This window comes from Salvelinus sp. IW2-2015, unplaced genomic scaffold, assembly GCF_002910315.2.
Source record: "Salvelinus sp. IW2-2015 unplaced genomic scaffold, ASM291031v2 Un_scaffold542, whole genome shotgun sequence".
Lineage (NCBI taxonomy): Eukaryota > Metazoa > Chordata > Actinopteri > Salmoniformes > Salmonidae > Salvelinus > Salvelinus sp. IW2-2015.
Genome location: NW_019942570.1, coordinates 119,879 through 136,491, shown reverse-complemented (window position 1 = coordinate 136,491; position 16,613 = coordinate 119,879). Strand labels below are relative to the sequence as shown.

The following is a 16,613-nucleotide window of genomic DNA, read 5'->3' as shown; positions in this document are numbered from 1 at the left end:
AATTTTAGCAATCAGGCGATGGCGGAGAGATTTTCTGCATAGTGCATCTTTAAAACTGCGACATTTTCTCGAAGACCCATGGCAATCTTTGGGGTAATTGCAGGAAATGTATCCGCTGTCAAGAGTGGTGGCTCTAAAATGGCTAGGGCCAGCTCTGACTGGTGTGGATGTGGGTACGCAGACCCGCGAGCTACTTCACACCACTTGAGATGAAAATAGAGAGATTTACTCAAGCCTCGCTCTACCTCATAGCATAGCATCCCTAGCCACTTCATAGACCACAGTGGATCCCACCATTTGAGGGAAAGGGATGCTGCTGATGCAAAAGCAATCAAGACTCAAATAAGTTATTATAGAAAAAAAGTCTGACAATTGTTGTCACAGTGTAGCCAAGTACAATTCGTAGTGAGCGACACATATTTATTGGTGAAAACTACTGCTGTCAACAGGGTTGTCAGGCCTTGCCAACCCAGTTGACTCCTGAAAACCCGCCCACAAGGCCTGAAAACTGGCCTAATGTTTTTTTATCGCAGAAAAGAGAAGAGTTCCCACATTTAGCTAATAAACTATTTTCCAATAACGTTATTAAGCAAATTAAAAATGAAACTTAACTTCTAATGACCTAAGAAGCTAAATAATTATTGCCAAATAATGTGACTAATAAAGGAATTTGAATATGTCGCAAGTGAAAAGATAATTCGCCCTTATACTAAACATTAAAAAACGAAGACTTTTATGGCAATTGTGCCATTATTATGTACCAGATGTTAAGACTACAAACCGCTATAAATGGCCTATTTGCGAGATTGACTTGTCATTTCAATAGATATAGGCTAGGCCTAATGACTAAAATCTGGGTTTATGATTGTAATTAAACTTTGCCATGGTTTGGTTAGCTAGAAGCAGGTAGCCTATAGCCCCTGACAGGCCTACATCTAATTTCATATAGCCTACAGTAGCCTAGGCAAGATGTAAGATGAACAATTTAGCAGCTCGCTAAATTCAAATTGATGGACACATTTTTATTCAACATGAACAGTGAGGCTATTTCGAGGTAAGAGGTGCTTCTACTAAGCTTATGGAATCGTTTTAAAGTCATACCAAGAATCATTTAGCTATTTGATTTTGATTTTTAAGATCCCTTGAAGTAATTTTTTTAAATTTAAAACAATTATTTGATAATTAGCGCATACAAACACATTGAAAAACATATTCACTACATGGAGCAGATAGTCCCCCCCCCAAAAAATCGAAAGGAAGTTTGTTCTGAAGTGTCTGTCGGCAATTGCAATAGAACTGTGACCATGATCACAATAACTTCAAATTTCATTAACTAAATATGGCCATTAATAATTGCATAATAACACATGGCTACAACAACAATAAAAAATAGGCTATTTATTAAATCCGTTTGCCAGCTCCAGGTAGGTAGGCTACAGAAGTGGCACAAATTGATTTGCAATGACTCCAGTGATATCATAATTTCAACATATAAAAAGGCATAGAAATCAATAGGCTAATTGATGGCCAACAGACGCAAATGTATCATTCTCAAAATTTACTGTCAGTTTCACTGTGGTCTTTTCCCCATAACAGAAGGACACGAGGGAGTTCCATAACTTTCATTTCAAATGTCCACTTGCGCAGCGCTCGAGACCAAAGAACTGAGCATGAGTAAAACACTTCGCTTGGTACTGTTTTTCATAAGCAAAGTAGACAATGGAATGCAGTTTAAACCACCTACCTCTGACCGAATTTATCTAATGCGCTCTAGAGCGCCTAAAGTCGTTTTCCTGTGCTTTGTCACCGTTATAGCTTGATGTACAACAGTGCTAATGCATTAATATGTTTTATGGAAAAAGGGTTGGAAATAGGTATCACCATAATGACAGTCTAAATAGCGACAAAGTTTTCAAAGTAGCACAATTCACTGGAAAACTGCGAACGTGGCAAACATAGCTGTCAATCAAAATCACTGATTTGATAATTGGCCACGGAAGTGCACGCGCGTTGTGTACTCAAACAATTTGTTTCGTTGTGCGCATGTGCAACATATGAGTCGCAGTACAGAGAAGAATGAACTTTACTAGCTAGCTAGCACTCCAGTCTGGCAGCTCGGTTATATCAATATTTGACATCACATGAGAAACAAACAACATCAGGTGACAGCTGAGACAATGGACCTTGAGTTTTAATCCTGCTATTCTAGCTAGCTATTTAGAGCGTTTGTCCCATTGAACATTAGCAAGCGGACTAACGTTAGCTTGCCAGCCCACCCCACAAGAAACATGCCCCCATTAAAATTCTGCGCGAATCTTTCGTGGTTGTTTACGGATCTGCCAGAGTTTACCCAGAGAATCTATGCTGCTGCATCGGCTGGGTTTCAGGCTGTGGAGGCGGCATGGTTGTATGACTCTGACTTACAGGAGCTCCAGAGCGTCAAGAATGCTACTGGGGTTGATGTGGTGCTGATTAACACACCCCTTGGTAAGACAGAGAAGGGTTACTGGTGTAGCCAGCTAGCTATTATTATGTTAGTGTTGACAGCAGTCCAGGCTACTGTACTAGTACTAGCTATATACATGACACAAAATAAATACATTTTTTGACATTTGGAAGGAAACTCAACCTAACGTTACCTATATGTAAAAATATGCCTCCTACTGTTCCACAAGAATGTGCCACTATTTATTCTGAACATTGACTTGACAACTGTGTTTTGTAGGAGATGCTAAGGCAGGTGATCTTGGTCTGGGTGCTGTTCCTGGCAGAGAGGAGGACTTCAGAAAGGGTCTGGATCTGGCTATGCAGTACGCCAAGGCTCTGGACTGCAGGAGGTGAGAGCGACACACACACATTGATTGAGAGCACAGCTCATCTGAAGCCCACTGCACTATGCATCAGGTGACTGAAACAGCTTCACTGTACACCAGGGCTATTCAACTGGCGTCCTGTGGGCTAGATCCGGCCAGTTTATCAACTGTAGAATGGCCCTTTGATCAATTCTGAAGAAAAAAAAGATCAGCAAAAAAATGCAGAAATGTGATGTTTAGTGCCAAAGGGAGTACTCGTTCAATATTCTCCAATGGGAGAATCTGTTTTCCTGTAGTCCTGCCCATTAAGTGCTGTTAAACAATGTCACCCAACATACCAGTTATAGCCAATCAGAGCTGCTAACAGGGGTACAGGGTCTGTTTGCCCGCTTATCTGCGCGTTCACTGCAGATGAGATCACTACACTACCTGATACAGAGTGTGCTTTGCTCTTAACTCAGCGATAAGTTAATGGACTCAGTTATGGCTATCAAACTTTATCTGATCAACATCTAGCCTGCAACATCGCTTGCTTCGTAGTCTGCTGAGCATCATGATCTACTTTTGCATAATGATGTTCGGTGGCTAAGCAAGGGTAATAATGCTCTCAAGAGGGCAGCCAGTATGTGAGCTTAGGGTGGAGATGGTTGCTTTTCTCTGCGATTTCCGCCACAAGAAAGCAAACCGGTACAGAGCCTTCAGAAAGGAATCAAACCCCTCTTTCCACATTTTGTTACTCTTAAAATGGATTAAATTAGCATTTTTGTCACTGGCCTACACATAATACCCCATAATGTCAGTGGAATTATGTTTTTAGACATAATTTACAAATTAATTAAAAATGAAAAGGTGAAATGTAAGTATTCAACCCCTTTTATGGCAAGCCTAAATAAGTTCAGGAGTAAACATTTGCTTAACAAGTCACAAAATAAGTTTCATGGACTCACTCGGTCTGCAATAATAGTATTACACATGATTTTTGAATGACTGCCTCATCTCTTTACCCCACATACAATTATCTGTAAGGTCCCTCATTCGAGCAGTGCATTTCAAACACAGATTCAATCACAAAGACCAGGGAGGTTTTCCAATGCCTCGCAAAGAAGGGCACCTACTGGTGGAGGGGTAACAAAAAAGCAGACATTTAATATCCCTTTGAGCATGGTGAAGTTATTAATTACACTTTGTATGGTGTATCAATACACCCAGTCACTGCAAAGATACAGGCATCTTTCCTAACTCAGTTGCCGGAGAGGAAGGCAGGGATTTCACCATGATGCCTATGGTGACTTTAAAATAGTTTGAGTTTAATGGCTGTGATAGTAGAAAACTGAGGATGGATCATCATTGTAGTTACTCCACAATACTAACCTAATTGACAATGAAAAGGAAGCCTGTACAGAGTTAAATATTCCTAAACATGCATCCTGTTTGCAACAAGGCACTAAAGTAATACTGCAAAAATATGTGGCAAAGCAATTCACTTTTTGTACTGAATACAGTGTTATGTTTGGACAGGAAAGTAGAAATGTATTAATATGATGCAGATCAGCTGTGTTAAGTACAAATGTGTTCCATTATTTAAATAATTTGATGCACTGAATCTTAAAGTACTTAAATGAACTTTTAGCAACATTTAATTGTTATAAAAGTGCTTTATAACATTTTAATTGTTTGCATTGTTTTTTATACCCGTTTTAGGAAGAGTAATCCCATGTAGAAAATGTCTGGCCCCACTGTAAATAAATTGCCTTTTTCAAATCTGTCCCCGTAAGAATATACGCTGATTATACAAAGCATTAGGAACACCTGCTCTTTCCATGACAGACTGACCAGGTGAAAGCTATGATCCCTTATTGATGTCACTTGTTAAATCTACTTCAATCAGTGTAGATGAAGGGGAGGAGACAGGTTAAAGAAGGATTTTTTAAGCCTTGAAACATGGATTGTGTATGTGTGCCATTCAGAGGGTGAATGGGAAAGACACGATTTGTGCCTTTGAACAGGGTCTGGTAGGACATGCCAGGCGCACCGGTTTGTGTCAAGAACTGCAACGCTGCTGGGTTTTTCACGTTCAACAGTTTCCCTTGTGTGTCATGAATGGTCCAGTACACAAAGGATATACAGCCAACTTGACAACTGTGGGAGGCCTTGTAGTCAACATGGTCCAGCATCCCTGTGGAACGCTTTCAACACCTTGTAGAGTCCATGCCTCCACAAATTGAGGCTGTTCAGAGGGCCAAAGGGAGGGTGCAACTCAATATTAGGAAGGATTTCCTAATGTTTGGTATACTCAGTGTAGTTGAATAGCCCTGCTGTACACCATGTGACTTAAGATACTGTACACCACAAAACGCGTAGGCAACTATACAACGCAGGAGTGGCTTTGGGACAAGTCTCTGAATGTCCTTGAGTGGCCCAGACAAAGCCCGGACTTGAACCCGATCGAACATCTCTGTAGAAACCTGAAAACAGCTGTGTAGCGATGCTCCCCTTCCAACCTGTCACAGCTTGAGAGGATCTGCAGAGAAGAATGGGAGAAATCCCCAAATAAAGGTGTGCCAAGCATGTAGCGTCATACCCAAGAAGACTCGAGTCTGTAATCAAATCAAATCAAATCAAATTTTATTAGTCACATACACATGGTTAGCAGATGTTAATGCGAGTGTAGCGAAATGCTTGTCGCTGCCCAAGGTGCTTTAACAAAGTATTGAGTAAAGGTTCTGAATAATTATTTATGTGATTTTTCTGTTTTTATTTAATACATTTGCAAAAATAGTCTAAACCTGGTTTTGCTTTGTCATTATGGGGTATTGTGTGTAGATTGAGGGGAACGACGATTTAATCCATTTTAGAATAAGGCTAAATGTAGAAAAGTCAAGGGGTCTGAATAATTTCCAAATGCACTATATATCTATATGCAACATGTAAAGTGTTGGTCCCATGTTTCATGAGCCGGCAAAAAGATCCCAGAAATGTTCCATATGCAAAACAAAAAGAAGCTTTTTCTCACAAATTTGTTTACATCCCTGTTAGTGAGCATTTGTCCTTTGACAAGATAATCCATCCACCTGACAGGTGTGGCATATCAAAAATATGATTAAACAGCATGATCACTACACAGGTGCACCTTGTGCTGGGGGACAATAAAAGGACACTCTAAAATATGCAATTTTGTCCAACCGGCCTCACAACCACAGACCACGTGTAACCACTCCAGCCTTGGACCTCCACATCTTCACCTGCGGGATCATCTGAAACCAGCTACCAGGACAGCTATTGGACCTAAGGAGTATTTTTGTCTGTAATAAAGCCCTTTTGTGGGGAAAATCATATTTTGATTGACTGGGCCTGGCTCAAACTGTCTCCCAAGTGGGTGGGCCTATGCCCTCCTAGGCCCACCCATGGTTGCGCTCCTGCCCAGTCGGGAAATCCATATGGCCAAATAAATGTATTTAAATTGACTGTTTTCCTTTACAGAGTTCATATAAAGTCAGACATTTTTGCATGTTGTGATTTATATTTTTGTTAAGTGGGCCGACTATTAGAGGATCCTGCCAGAAAGTAAAGTGTTGGTATTTATAACCTTTCATAAATTAAATGTTTCCTCAGGATCCACTTGATGGCTGGGAGGGTACCTGTGGGTGCGGACCGAGCTACCATTGCCGTGGAAATGGAGGACACCTTTGTACAAAACCTAAAACATGCTGCCGATGTCCTCTCAAATGTGAATCTCCATTCAAGGGGCTTTATAGTCCAGAACTAAGTTTAATATGTGTCTGGCCCATAGTATTTGTAATAAGGAGTCCCGTTTTGTGTTTTGCTTTTTTCTCTCAGGAGGGCATCACTGGCCTGATTGAGCCCATCAACACACGGATAACAGATCCCAGATATTTCCTGGACAGTCCACATCAGGGTAATGCTAGTGATGCTTTTCCATGGCAAGGTAGCCTGGGAATCAAAACTTATTGAAACATAGCATCATTCCCAGGCTTTAGGCATAGCCCTATAAAGACAAGCAATCAAAATGAAGACTTACAGTATTTAAATGTGTATTTGTGAACCAATGTCAACATTCACTGCACAAGTGTAATTGTTTTACTTATACTGTTTAATCTTTCACCCTAGCGGCTGCAATCCTGCAGAAAGTTGGCCACCCAAATATTAAACTACAGATGGTAAGTAGTACATTCGTCAGTTTATCTTGATGAACAGTGCCATTAATAGGGCTAGGTAATAGTTTATTACTTAGTCTACTGCCATCAGATCCTAGCCTGGCCAGTGGTTCAAGATCTCTTTGTGTTCTTATCATTGTTTGGTGTAACAAGGAGTTGGCATGATGGCTAAACAGAGCTTTCTCTCTGTTTGGAACTAATGGTTTAGATACACACCGAGCAATTATTGAGTCAAACTTTTAGGCAGTGGCTGAGCCAGACAAACATACAGCCAGAAGACAGAACAACAAAACATCTTGTTTGTTTGTGTCCCACTAGACATACAGTATTTTGTTCTAGGAAGTGACTTGCCTGTTGCAAAAAGTGTCTGTCTGTCTCTTGGGAGAACCTATCCTAGTTTGTATTCAGTAACCTGAGAATTCCCTCAGCTTTAAGGCAGTTTGTAATATGGAGAGGTTCTTCAAATCCCTGTATATTCTACTGCTTAAATCTTACTGACAGAAGCCATCTTGTGTCCCTCTGTGTGCTGCAGGATGTCTTCCACTGGCAGATAATGGACAGCAACTTGACACAGAACATACACAAATATTTCCCTCTCATCGGTAAGTGGTGTTGTTTGTGATACTAGTTACACAGGAAACAAACATACTAGTCCATACCATCAGCAGCAAATCGGGCACATCAGACGGTATCCATCTCCACATGATTGACCTATGATAGTTGTAGAAAATGTTATTACTTTAATGGTGATGAAATATCCATTTTCATTCTCTTTTACAGGTCACATCCAGATAGCCCAGGTGCCCAGCAGGAACGAGCCCGACAGTGCAGGAGAACTTAACTTCCCATATCTCTTCAGTCTACTGGAGGAGTTGGGTTACCAGGGATACATCGGCTGTGAATATAAACCACTAGGTGGGATCCATCCCAAATTGCACACTATTCTTGACCAGGGCCCTAGTCAAAAGTAGTGCACAATGTAGGGAATATACCATTTGGGACTCTGAACTACCTTTAGGTTGCGTTTACACAGGCAGCCCAATGCTGACCTGATTGGTCAAAATACCAATTAGTGAAAAAAAGGGCTGGCTGTTTAAATACAGCCTACAGTTCAATTCACTGTTACATTATAGATTGAAGTGAGGCAAGAACCAGTTTAATCTTCATGATAATGGCATTGTGTGTTAACAGTTGATACTTATTTCAGGCTCTACAAATGAAGGTCTTGGTTGGGTGAAAGATTACTTGAAGCGCAACAAGAGAGAGGACCACGCATGCAAACAGTTGCCAGTACCAGCCTTTCCATAGAGGCAACAGTCATCGCTGATGAGTCTTCCACTTTATTTGAACTCAGATAAACAGTTCATTATTGTGAAATGGGCTTATTAAACAGCAGCCTAAACACTTGACTGACATAGCTCTTATTGATGTTTCGACTAAGAATGTGGTGAGAAGTAGTATGATTAGATCATTTGTTTGCAGTTGTCTTTATCCAATAAAGTCCTGTGTTGTACCCATACTCTCTCCACTCCCAATGTTGCACAACACCCACATGTATACAGTAGTACCATACTCACATCTGTCAAGTTAGTTATCACACTAGAATACACTATAAGGTTTATTGTAGCATTTCATATGTACACGTTTCAGAATGCCTATACTGTTGACATCATGCAATATCCAGTGTTCTTACCTTCAAAACAAAAACATTTCTAAATCCATTATAAATATCCAAATCCTTCATTACTTTTTAATAAGGAACTTCATACAATACTTGGTTTCCTTAATTTTAAATGTGTGCAAACTTAAGTCTTACGGTATTGTAATGACATCGCTAAACTGATGCGTGGGTGTGTTATTACAATGTTGTACACAAGCTGGATCCTATGCCCAATCTGTAAACAGACCAGCTATACACTCAACCCTGTCAGAATGTAGCTAGTCAGTAGTCCAATTGCAATAATAACACTTATTTCTTAATGATGCGATCAGGGCAAACTAAGGCACTTTAGGATGAAGATATGGCAGTTGGGCAAATTGAGTAGCGGGTTTGACACTTATAGGACACAATGGGAAGAAAAAAATCAATTACCCAATATTGCAGCAATCTTTCCCCTCTGCAGAATACTTGAGACTGAATTGTGTGCTGTGGTGATCTTGAGAATCTATTCCTAGACTTTGGCAAGGCACAGTATCCAAGAAACATCTTAATTCCTTAATTCGTATGATTTGAACACCTACATATCTAAATGGTTTACGAGTTGGAGAATAGGGTCTAAATTTAACACTTTTGCACAATACTGACTTGTTTACAGTCCAATTCACAGGTTGGGGAATGAGATCCACTTCAGGTAAGATTTCTAATGTACATGTATGGTGGATGATCTCTGATCTGAAGTAAAGAGGTATCAGCTGAATGGGAATGTAGCGTAGCGGTTAAGAGCATTGGGCCAGTAACTGAACGGTCAGTAGTTCGAATCCCCAAGCAGACTAGGTGACAAAATCTGCTGATGTGCCCTTTAGCAAGGCATTTAACCCCAAGTCACTCTGGATAAAAGCCTGCTAAATTACAAAAATGTTGTGCCATAGTACATACAGTACTATGGCATTAGATCATACTAGCCTGAAAGTCTCACCCCCGTTTCATTCTACCATACCACCACTAACCTCCAAGTCAATGAGTAATAGGCTCATGTTGCCATTGAAAATTGGGGCGAATTGCATAATCTCTGGGGCACTGTTCAGTGCAAAAAGCATGTCTTCTTCAGTTCAATTCTGTCACTATGAAGTAGTGACAGCTAAATAGCATTGTTACAGTAGGTGCCCCCTGTCTGTGAGGACCAATGTCCACTGCAGGAGGCAACCCTACCTGCATGTACATAATTATCTCAAATACCTTGACACCGGTGCCCCCGCACATTGACAGTACCAGTACCCCCTGTATATAGCCCGCTATTGTTATTTACTGCTGCTCTAATTATTTGTTTTTCATGTCTTACTTTTTTGTTGTTGTTGATTTAACCGGCGATAGCCGACACCCGCATAGCTGATGTTTTAGCGGCGTCAGAAGTGTAACTGCGTACGTTGGAGCTGTCAAAATCGGTGAGCAGCTGTTCTTGATCATTGTCACGAATCCACACCCGTCTATGTAGCCTAAACGAAAGTTTAGGCTACATAGAAATAATGGCGCTCAATTTGAAAATCATTCACCTAAACAATGAGTATTCTTATCAGCCTAATCAAGGTGTATTTTACAACTCACATTCTTATGTTCAAACTTGTAAACGGCTCCATGGAATTTCTCAATGCAATGTCGTGCAGCCAATGGCAAAGTCCACTTTAGGTACAGGTACAGAAAACAAGTTTCTAGAAAAGTTTGCTAATGTATTAAAAATAAAATACCATATTTACATAAGTATTCAGACCCTATGCTATCGCCCTATGATCACCCTTGATGTTTCTACAACTTGATTGGAGTCCACCTGTGGTAAATTCAATTGATTGGGCATGATTTGAAAAGGCACACACCTGTCTATATAATGTCCCACAGTTGACAGTGCATGTCAGAGCAAAAACCAAGCCATGAGGTCGAAGGAATTGTCCGTAGAGCTCCGAGACAGGATTGTGTCGAGGCACAGATCTGGGGAAGGGTACCAAAACATTTCTGCAGCTTTGAAGGTCCCCAAGAACACAGTGGCCTCAATCAATCTTAAGTGGAATTAGTTTGAACCACCAAGACCCTTCCTAGAGGTGGCCGCCCAGCCACACTGAGCAATCAGGGGAGAAGGGCCTAGGTCAGGGAGGTGACCAAGAACCGATGGTCACTGACAGAGCTCTAGAGATCCTCTGTGGAGAAGGGAGAACCTTCCAAAAGGACAACCATATCTGGAGCACTCCACCAAATCAGGCCTTTATGGTAGAGTGGCCAGACGGAAGCCACTCCTCAGTAAAAGGCACATGACAGCCTGCATGGTGTCTGCCAAAAGGATTCTCTGAACAAGATTGTCTGGTCTGATGAAACCAAGATTGAACTCTTTGGCCTGAATGCCAAGCGTCACATCTGGAGGAAACCTGGCACCATCCCTACAGTGAAGGATGGTGGTGGCAGCATCATGCTGTGGGGATGTTTTTCAACGGCAAGAACTGGGAGACTAGTCAGAATTGAGGCAAAGATGAACGGCTCAAAGTACAGATTCTTGACGAAAAGCGCTCTGGAGCAGGTTAGGACCTCAGACTGGGGCGAAGGTTCACCTTCCAACAGGACAACGACCCTAAGCACACAGCCAAGACAACGCAGGAGTGGCTTCAAGACAAGTCTCAATGTCCTTGAGTGGCCCAGCCAGAGCCCGGACTTGAACCCGATCGAACATCTCTGGAGAGATCTGAAAATAGCTGTGCATCAACGCTCCCCATCCAACCTGACAGACCTTGAGAGGATCTGCAGTGAAGAATGGGAGGAACTCCCCAAATACAGGTGTGCCAAGCTTGTAGCGTCATCCCCAAGAAGACTCGGTGCTGTAATCGCTGCCAGTACTCACTACTCAAAGTAATGAGTAAGGGTCTGAATACTTACGTAAATGTGATATTTCAGTTTGACATTTTTTTAAATAAATTAGCAAACATTTCTACAAACTTGTTTTTGCTTTGTCATTATGGGGTATTGTGTGTAGATTGATGAGGGGGAAAAAACGATTTAATACATTTTAGAATAAGGTTGTAACATATGACAATGTGGAAAAAGTCATGGGGTCTGAATCCTTCTCGAAGGCACTGTATAATGCCATGAGCCGCTTGTGAATTTGACAGCTCTAACGCTGTTTCACCTCCGACACCACCAAAACAACAGCTATGTGGATGTCGGCTAAAGCGGATCTGATTTAATAGAGCCCTTCATGTGCTTTAAAGCTAGTTCGTTGCTACATCAATTTTGGGACATCTAAATTAATGATGTATACCCATTGGTTCTTAAAGAATATAACTTAGTTCAACTGCGGTACTCTATCAGAACCACAAATATAATCTTATTTTACTCCAATGTATGTAAACAATGTAAATGTAAACAAACACTGTGCACCCTCAAAACAAGTTAAAACTATAATTTTGATACCAATTTTTCCAGGCACATCCCTCAGCTTTTTACCAAAACACAGGCCGGGTGACAAGCCGGTAAGGTCATATCTTTAAAGGGATGGTGCAAGATTTTTGCAACGTCAGATGCCATTTCTATGTCTCTGCGTGCAGTTTGAAGGAAGTTGAAGGTAGTTTTGCGAGCCTAATTAGCGTTAGCGCAATGACTGGAAGTCTACAGGTACAGCTTCATTGCCAAAATCTTGCACTATCCCTTTAACAATAGTGTGCATCTTTTCTCCCAGTGGTAGAATGAATAAAACACTGATACATTGCACAGGAAGCTTTGACATGTGAACTCTTTGATTCGCTGATTTAGCACTTTTCAACAATAACATCCTTTTTTGTGTCCCACATGCCAAGACGGCCTATAAATGAAGCCGCCTGTCTGGAACTACACCTCCCAGCAGCCTGTTTCTCTGTGGCCCACCTGGCCCTGATTGGCCCTCCAGGCCTACAGCAGGCCTGTCCACAAGTTGTAGCAGGCTGTGTTGATCACAGACTCCAGGTGATGGTACATGGACACCAGCTGAGGCGAGGGGCTGTTCCTAGGCTGCGGTTGGGATGGCAATGGCTCCCTAAATACAACCTTGAGGCTCTGGAGGGAGGAAGGAGGCAAAATAAAGTTCAATTGAAAACAATGTCATCTCACCTTAAAGCGTATAAGGAATTCATATAGTGTAGCTATAGAATGCTATAAAGAGCATAACAAGGGGAAGACATCACACTGACTCACCGTTTTTCCTGCCTGATTTTCAAGGAAGACCAGAACAAAGCAGTCAGTGAATTTCTGGTTCAGGACAGCCTGAAAGAAAGAAGGGAACGGCAGAACAGCTGTTCATTTCAAGCTATAATGACTTACAATTCCATCCCCCCTATTCCCCACAGTATAACTTTGAACAAAAATAGGTGACTGACTACAGTTAATGGGATCTTGTGTTTGAACTATTTATAGTATTTTGCTCTCTGGGACAAAAAAGGAATAGTGTGTGACTGATGTTTGCTAGGGAGAGAAGGGCAGGTTGAGTTTATGTCACCATCTACAGTACTAGGGCAGAACATCTTCACAAGAGAAGTAGTGAGGGGGATGTTCTTTTGATCTCAAGTCTCTCAATTACCAAACTAAGTAGTGACTAACCTCTTGACACCGACAATCATTCCCCATAAGACTCCCATAATCTCCCTTGAGAGCCGCATTTCACATTTTTACACAACGCTAAAACCCTTCTTCCAAACTGCAGAGGTCTCTCAATTTTAGATTTTTTAATATACACATTTTTTCCTTCATCACATTCAAATTGTTCTTGCTTTCCCCTGTCACAAATAAAAGTTAGAAGCCTGAGAGAAACCTTAGAAAAGTTCAAGGGTACTTGAGGCAGTTCCTGATAGCGGATTAGTCCATAAGAACTTAACAAGATCACCTCCAAAATTCATTGAAATCAAATAGGGGATGGAATTCATTATAGAATATTACACATATAGAGTGATACAGTATATTTCTTGAATACATATCGTATATAAACAGTGGAGTCCAATGACAGAGCTATAGGAACTTTGATACAGGCACCCATGCTAATAACAACGTCTGCAGCTCAAGGAGATAGTTTTGATGTTGTTGCATGCAGTGTCAAGATACAGTTTGACTTGAAGCGGATGCAATCACAATGAATGTGAAGGAGAAAACGGGATAATTAATTTGCTTAGCGGGGTGCTTTCCCCTGTTTCTCTACATTATATTCTGCTGGAGGTACAGCAGCTGGTGGTGCTCTGCTGTATTCCTATGTATGCAAGTGTGTACATACTCCATATGAAGAGGACAGCTCTAGTTAAGTGAACAAAGCACCTCTTAATTTACTGGAATGGTAGTGTTCAGTAGGGAGAAAGGTTTTGCTACCTTTTCCATTGCAGATTTTGTTACATGTGCTCTACTGAACATGACCTTGATTTAGTGGTGGTTGAGCTCTGAAAGCCGCACTCTGGAACCCATTTTGACGAGCAATTTTAATTGTAGTGTAATTGTGGACAAAGTGCTGTAGGGAGTTGTAGTTTTTACACTGAACACAAATATAAACGCAACATGTAAAGTGTTGGCCCCATGTTTCATGAACTGAAAGAAAAGATACCAGACATTTTCCATATGCACCAGACATTTTCCATATGCACAAAAAGCGTATTTCTCTCAAATTTTGTTTACATCCCTGTTGGTGAGCATTTCTCCTTTGCCAAGTTAATCTATCCACCTGACAGGTGTGGCATATCAAGAAGCTGATTAAACAGCATGATCATTACACAGGTGCACCTTGTGCTGGGGACAATAAAAGACCACTCTAAAATGTGCAATTTTGTCACACAACACCACAGATATCTCAAGGTTTGAGGGAGCATGCAATTGGCATACTGACTGCAGGAATGTCCAATAGAACTGTTGCCAGATAATTAAATGTTAATTTCTTTACTATAAGCCACCTCCAATGTCGTTTTAGAGAAATTGGCACTACGTCCAACCGGCCTCAACTGCAGACCACGTGTATGGTGTTGTGTGATTTGCTGATCAGCGGTTTGCTGATGTCAATGTTGTGAACAGAGTGCCTCATGGTGGCGGTGGGATTATGGTATGGGTAGGTATAAGCTACGGACAACAGCATTTTATTGATTGCAATTTGAATGCACAGAGATACTGTGACGAGATCCTGAGGCCCATTGTCGTGCCATTCATCCGCCGCCGTCACCTCATGTTTCAGCATGATAATGCACGGCCCCATGATGCAAGGATCAGTACACAATTCATGGAAGCTGAACATTTCCCAGTTCTCCATGGCCTGCATACTCACCAGACATGTCACCCATTGAGCATGTTTGGGATGCCCTGGATCGACGTGTACGACAGCGTGTTCCAGTTCCCGCCAATATCCAGCAACTTCGCACAGCCATTGAGGAGTGGGACAACATTCCACAGGCCACAATCAACAAATTGATCAACTCTATGCGTTTTCTGATCCACGCCCCAACCTTTTGTTAAAGGTATCTGTGACCAACAGATGCATATCGGTATTCCCAGTCGTGAAATCCATAGATTAGGCCTAATGAATTTATTTCAATTGACTGATTTCCTTATATGAACTAACTCAGTAAAATATTTGAAATTGTAGCATTTTGCATTTATATTTTTGTTCAGTATATATGTTTTTGTAGTGTTTATATCCGTATATATGTTATATTAGTGGTTTTGTTCTTACCAGATACTGAATGCCACTCTGGTCAAAGTGTCGGCAGCTCTGAGGGAAGCGAGTCAGCAGCACTTTGATCAGACTCTGGTACCAGCTGGGACTCATGGTCAAGAAACAACCCTGTGGGAACACATTGAAAGAAAGATGGAGGCCTGGGTCACACAGTGCTGAATGCTCTCACAGTGTTATTGCGCAACGTTTTGACCCTATAGGAACAGAGGAGAGGAAGCCTTGAAAGAATGATGGGCCGCACATTGCTGAAAACACACAAAGTTTGATTGTACAATGTTTCGAACCGAAGATCTGAACAAGAGACAAACAAATGCTTGACACTGACCAGTTACCACCCAAATTCAAACCAGCACCAGCTACATAAGACCTACTATTGGAGGAACAATGAGCCTAAACACTGAGAAAAGGATACATCAGGAATTAAGTTAAGATCTTTCAAAATCTTCTTCTAGATATTCCCTTGCAAATTAAAACATGGCCAAATAGTATACGCCAATTACTCAATTGGCTTTGAATCTAACATTTATAAAACATTCCTTGGCTGACAATGATCAGTGATTCCCTGGCATACATCTATGAATAGCAGAAAATTAGTAGAGAAGAGGATCGGAAGGGAAGACGAGGCAGCGGGTGAGCTGTAGGGAGCTTTCCAACGGCGACCTCTGCAATGCTGCAGAGCCTACTCAGTTCTCACAGTCCATACTTCACTACATTTTTAATCTGTGTTCAGATCACTGACTGTGAAGTTTCCATTCCACTTCTTCTTTAACATGGACATATAAATAGGATGTTTGGGTTTTTAATTAGGACTTTTCTGTTGATAAATGCCGAGATCCCTGTGGGAAAGACACAGCTAGTTTGAAGAGCACAGCGTTGATTAAGATACATAACTATCTCTTTGAAGAGGGCAGCTCTCTACTGTAGCTATACCTCCACACTAAAATAAAGAAAAAGGGTAGCTCTCTACTATAAACCATTGTCTTGTCCCAAATGGCACCTTTTTTCCTATATATGTAGCCTAATGTTGGAGCTTTCTGATCTTTGCTTCTAAGCACTCTTGCTTTAAAATTCATCTCAATATTAATTCTCAATAGTAACTGCCGTCCTTTACTTGTTCTTGAATTTCCAAACATTGGAAGACCACTGAGAAATGTTGTGAACCAAAGCAGCGTTTAGCTACAGCAGTATCCCACATGGTACCCTATTCCCTATATAGTGTACTACTTTTGACCACAGCCCTATGGGCACTGTTAAAAAGT

General features: G+C 41.3%; 2 protein-coding genes across 3 annotated transcripts in view; one reads left to right on the top strand and one right to left on the bottom strand.

Moving 5' to 3' along the window:
* The first annotated feature begins 2,042 nt into the window (after nt 1-2,042).
* Nucleotides 2,043-8,505, top strand: hyi (hydroxypyruvate isomerase). Of its 2 annotated transcripts, none has more exons than XM_024135665.2 (8): nt 2,043-2,487; nt 2,726-2,837; nt 6,426-6,540; nt 6,651-6,759; nt 6,942-6,991; nt 7,521-7,590; nt 7,769-7,903; nt 8,196-8,505. In XM_024135665.2, the coding sequence occupies exons 1-8, from the start codon at nt 2,289-2,291 to the stop codon at nt 8,294-8,296; spliced, it is 891 nt and encodes a 296-aa protein (XP_023991433.1). In that variant the 5' UTR covers nt 2,043-2,288; the 3' UTR covers nt 8,297-8,505. The 2 variants fall into 2 exon arrangements, with proteins under 2 accessions (XP_023991433.1, XP_023991434.1); XM_024135666.2 differs by having other exon boundaries at nt 2,044-2,487; nt 6,651-6,729.
* An 88-nt stretch (nt 8,506-8,593) lies between these two features.
* Nucleotides 8,594-16,613, bottom strand: part of LOC112068506 (KICSTOR complex protein SZT2) — a 28,304-nt gene continuing 20,284 nt past the window's right edge. The window contains exons 7-9 of the mRNA XM_024135664.2: nt 15,352-15,462; nt 12,852-12,920; nt 8,594-12,713 (exon numbers count right to left, since the gene is read on the bottom strand). Coding sequence (XP_023991432.1) covers nt 12,570-12,713; nt 12,852-12,920; nt 15,352-15,462 — 324 coding nt within the window. The 3' untranslated portion in view covers nt 8,594-12,569. The remainder of the gene's footprint in view (nt 12,714-12,851; nt 12,921-15,351; nt 15,463-16,613) is intronic.

Bases quoted from the DNA above. Each gene is read 5' to 3' on its own strand.
- hyi (XM_024135665.2), top strand. From the start codon at position 2,289: ATGCCCCCATTAAAATTCTGCGCGAATCTTTCGTGGTTGTTTACGGAT. The intron at 6,541-6,650 runs GTGAATCTCCAT...TTTTTCTCTCAG, and splicing joins CTGCCGATGTCCTCTCAAAT to GAGGGCATCACTGGCCTGAT. The intron at 6,760-6,941 runs GTAGCCTGGGAA...CTTTCACCCTAG, and splicing joins TGATGCTTTTCCATGGCAAG to CGGCTGCAATCCTGCAGAAA.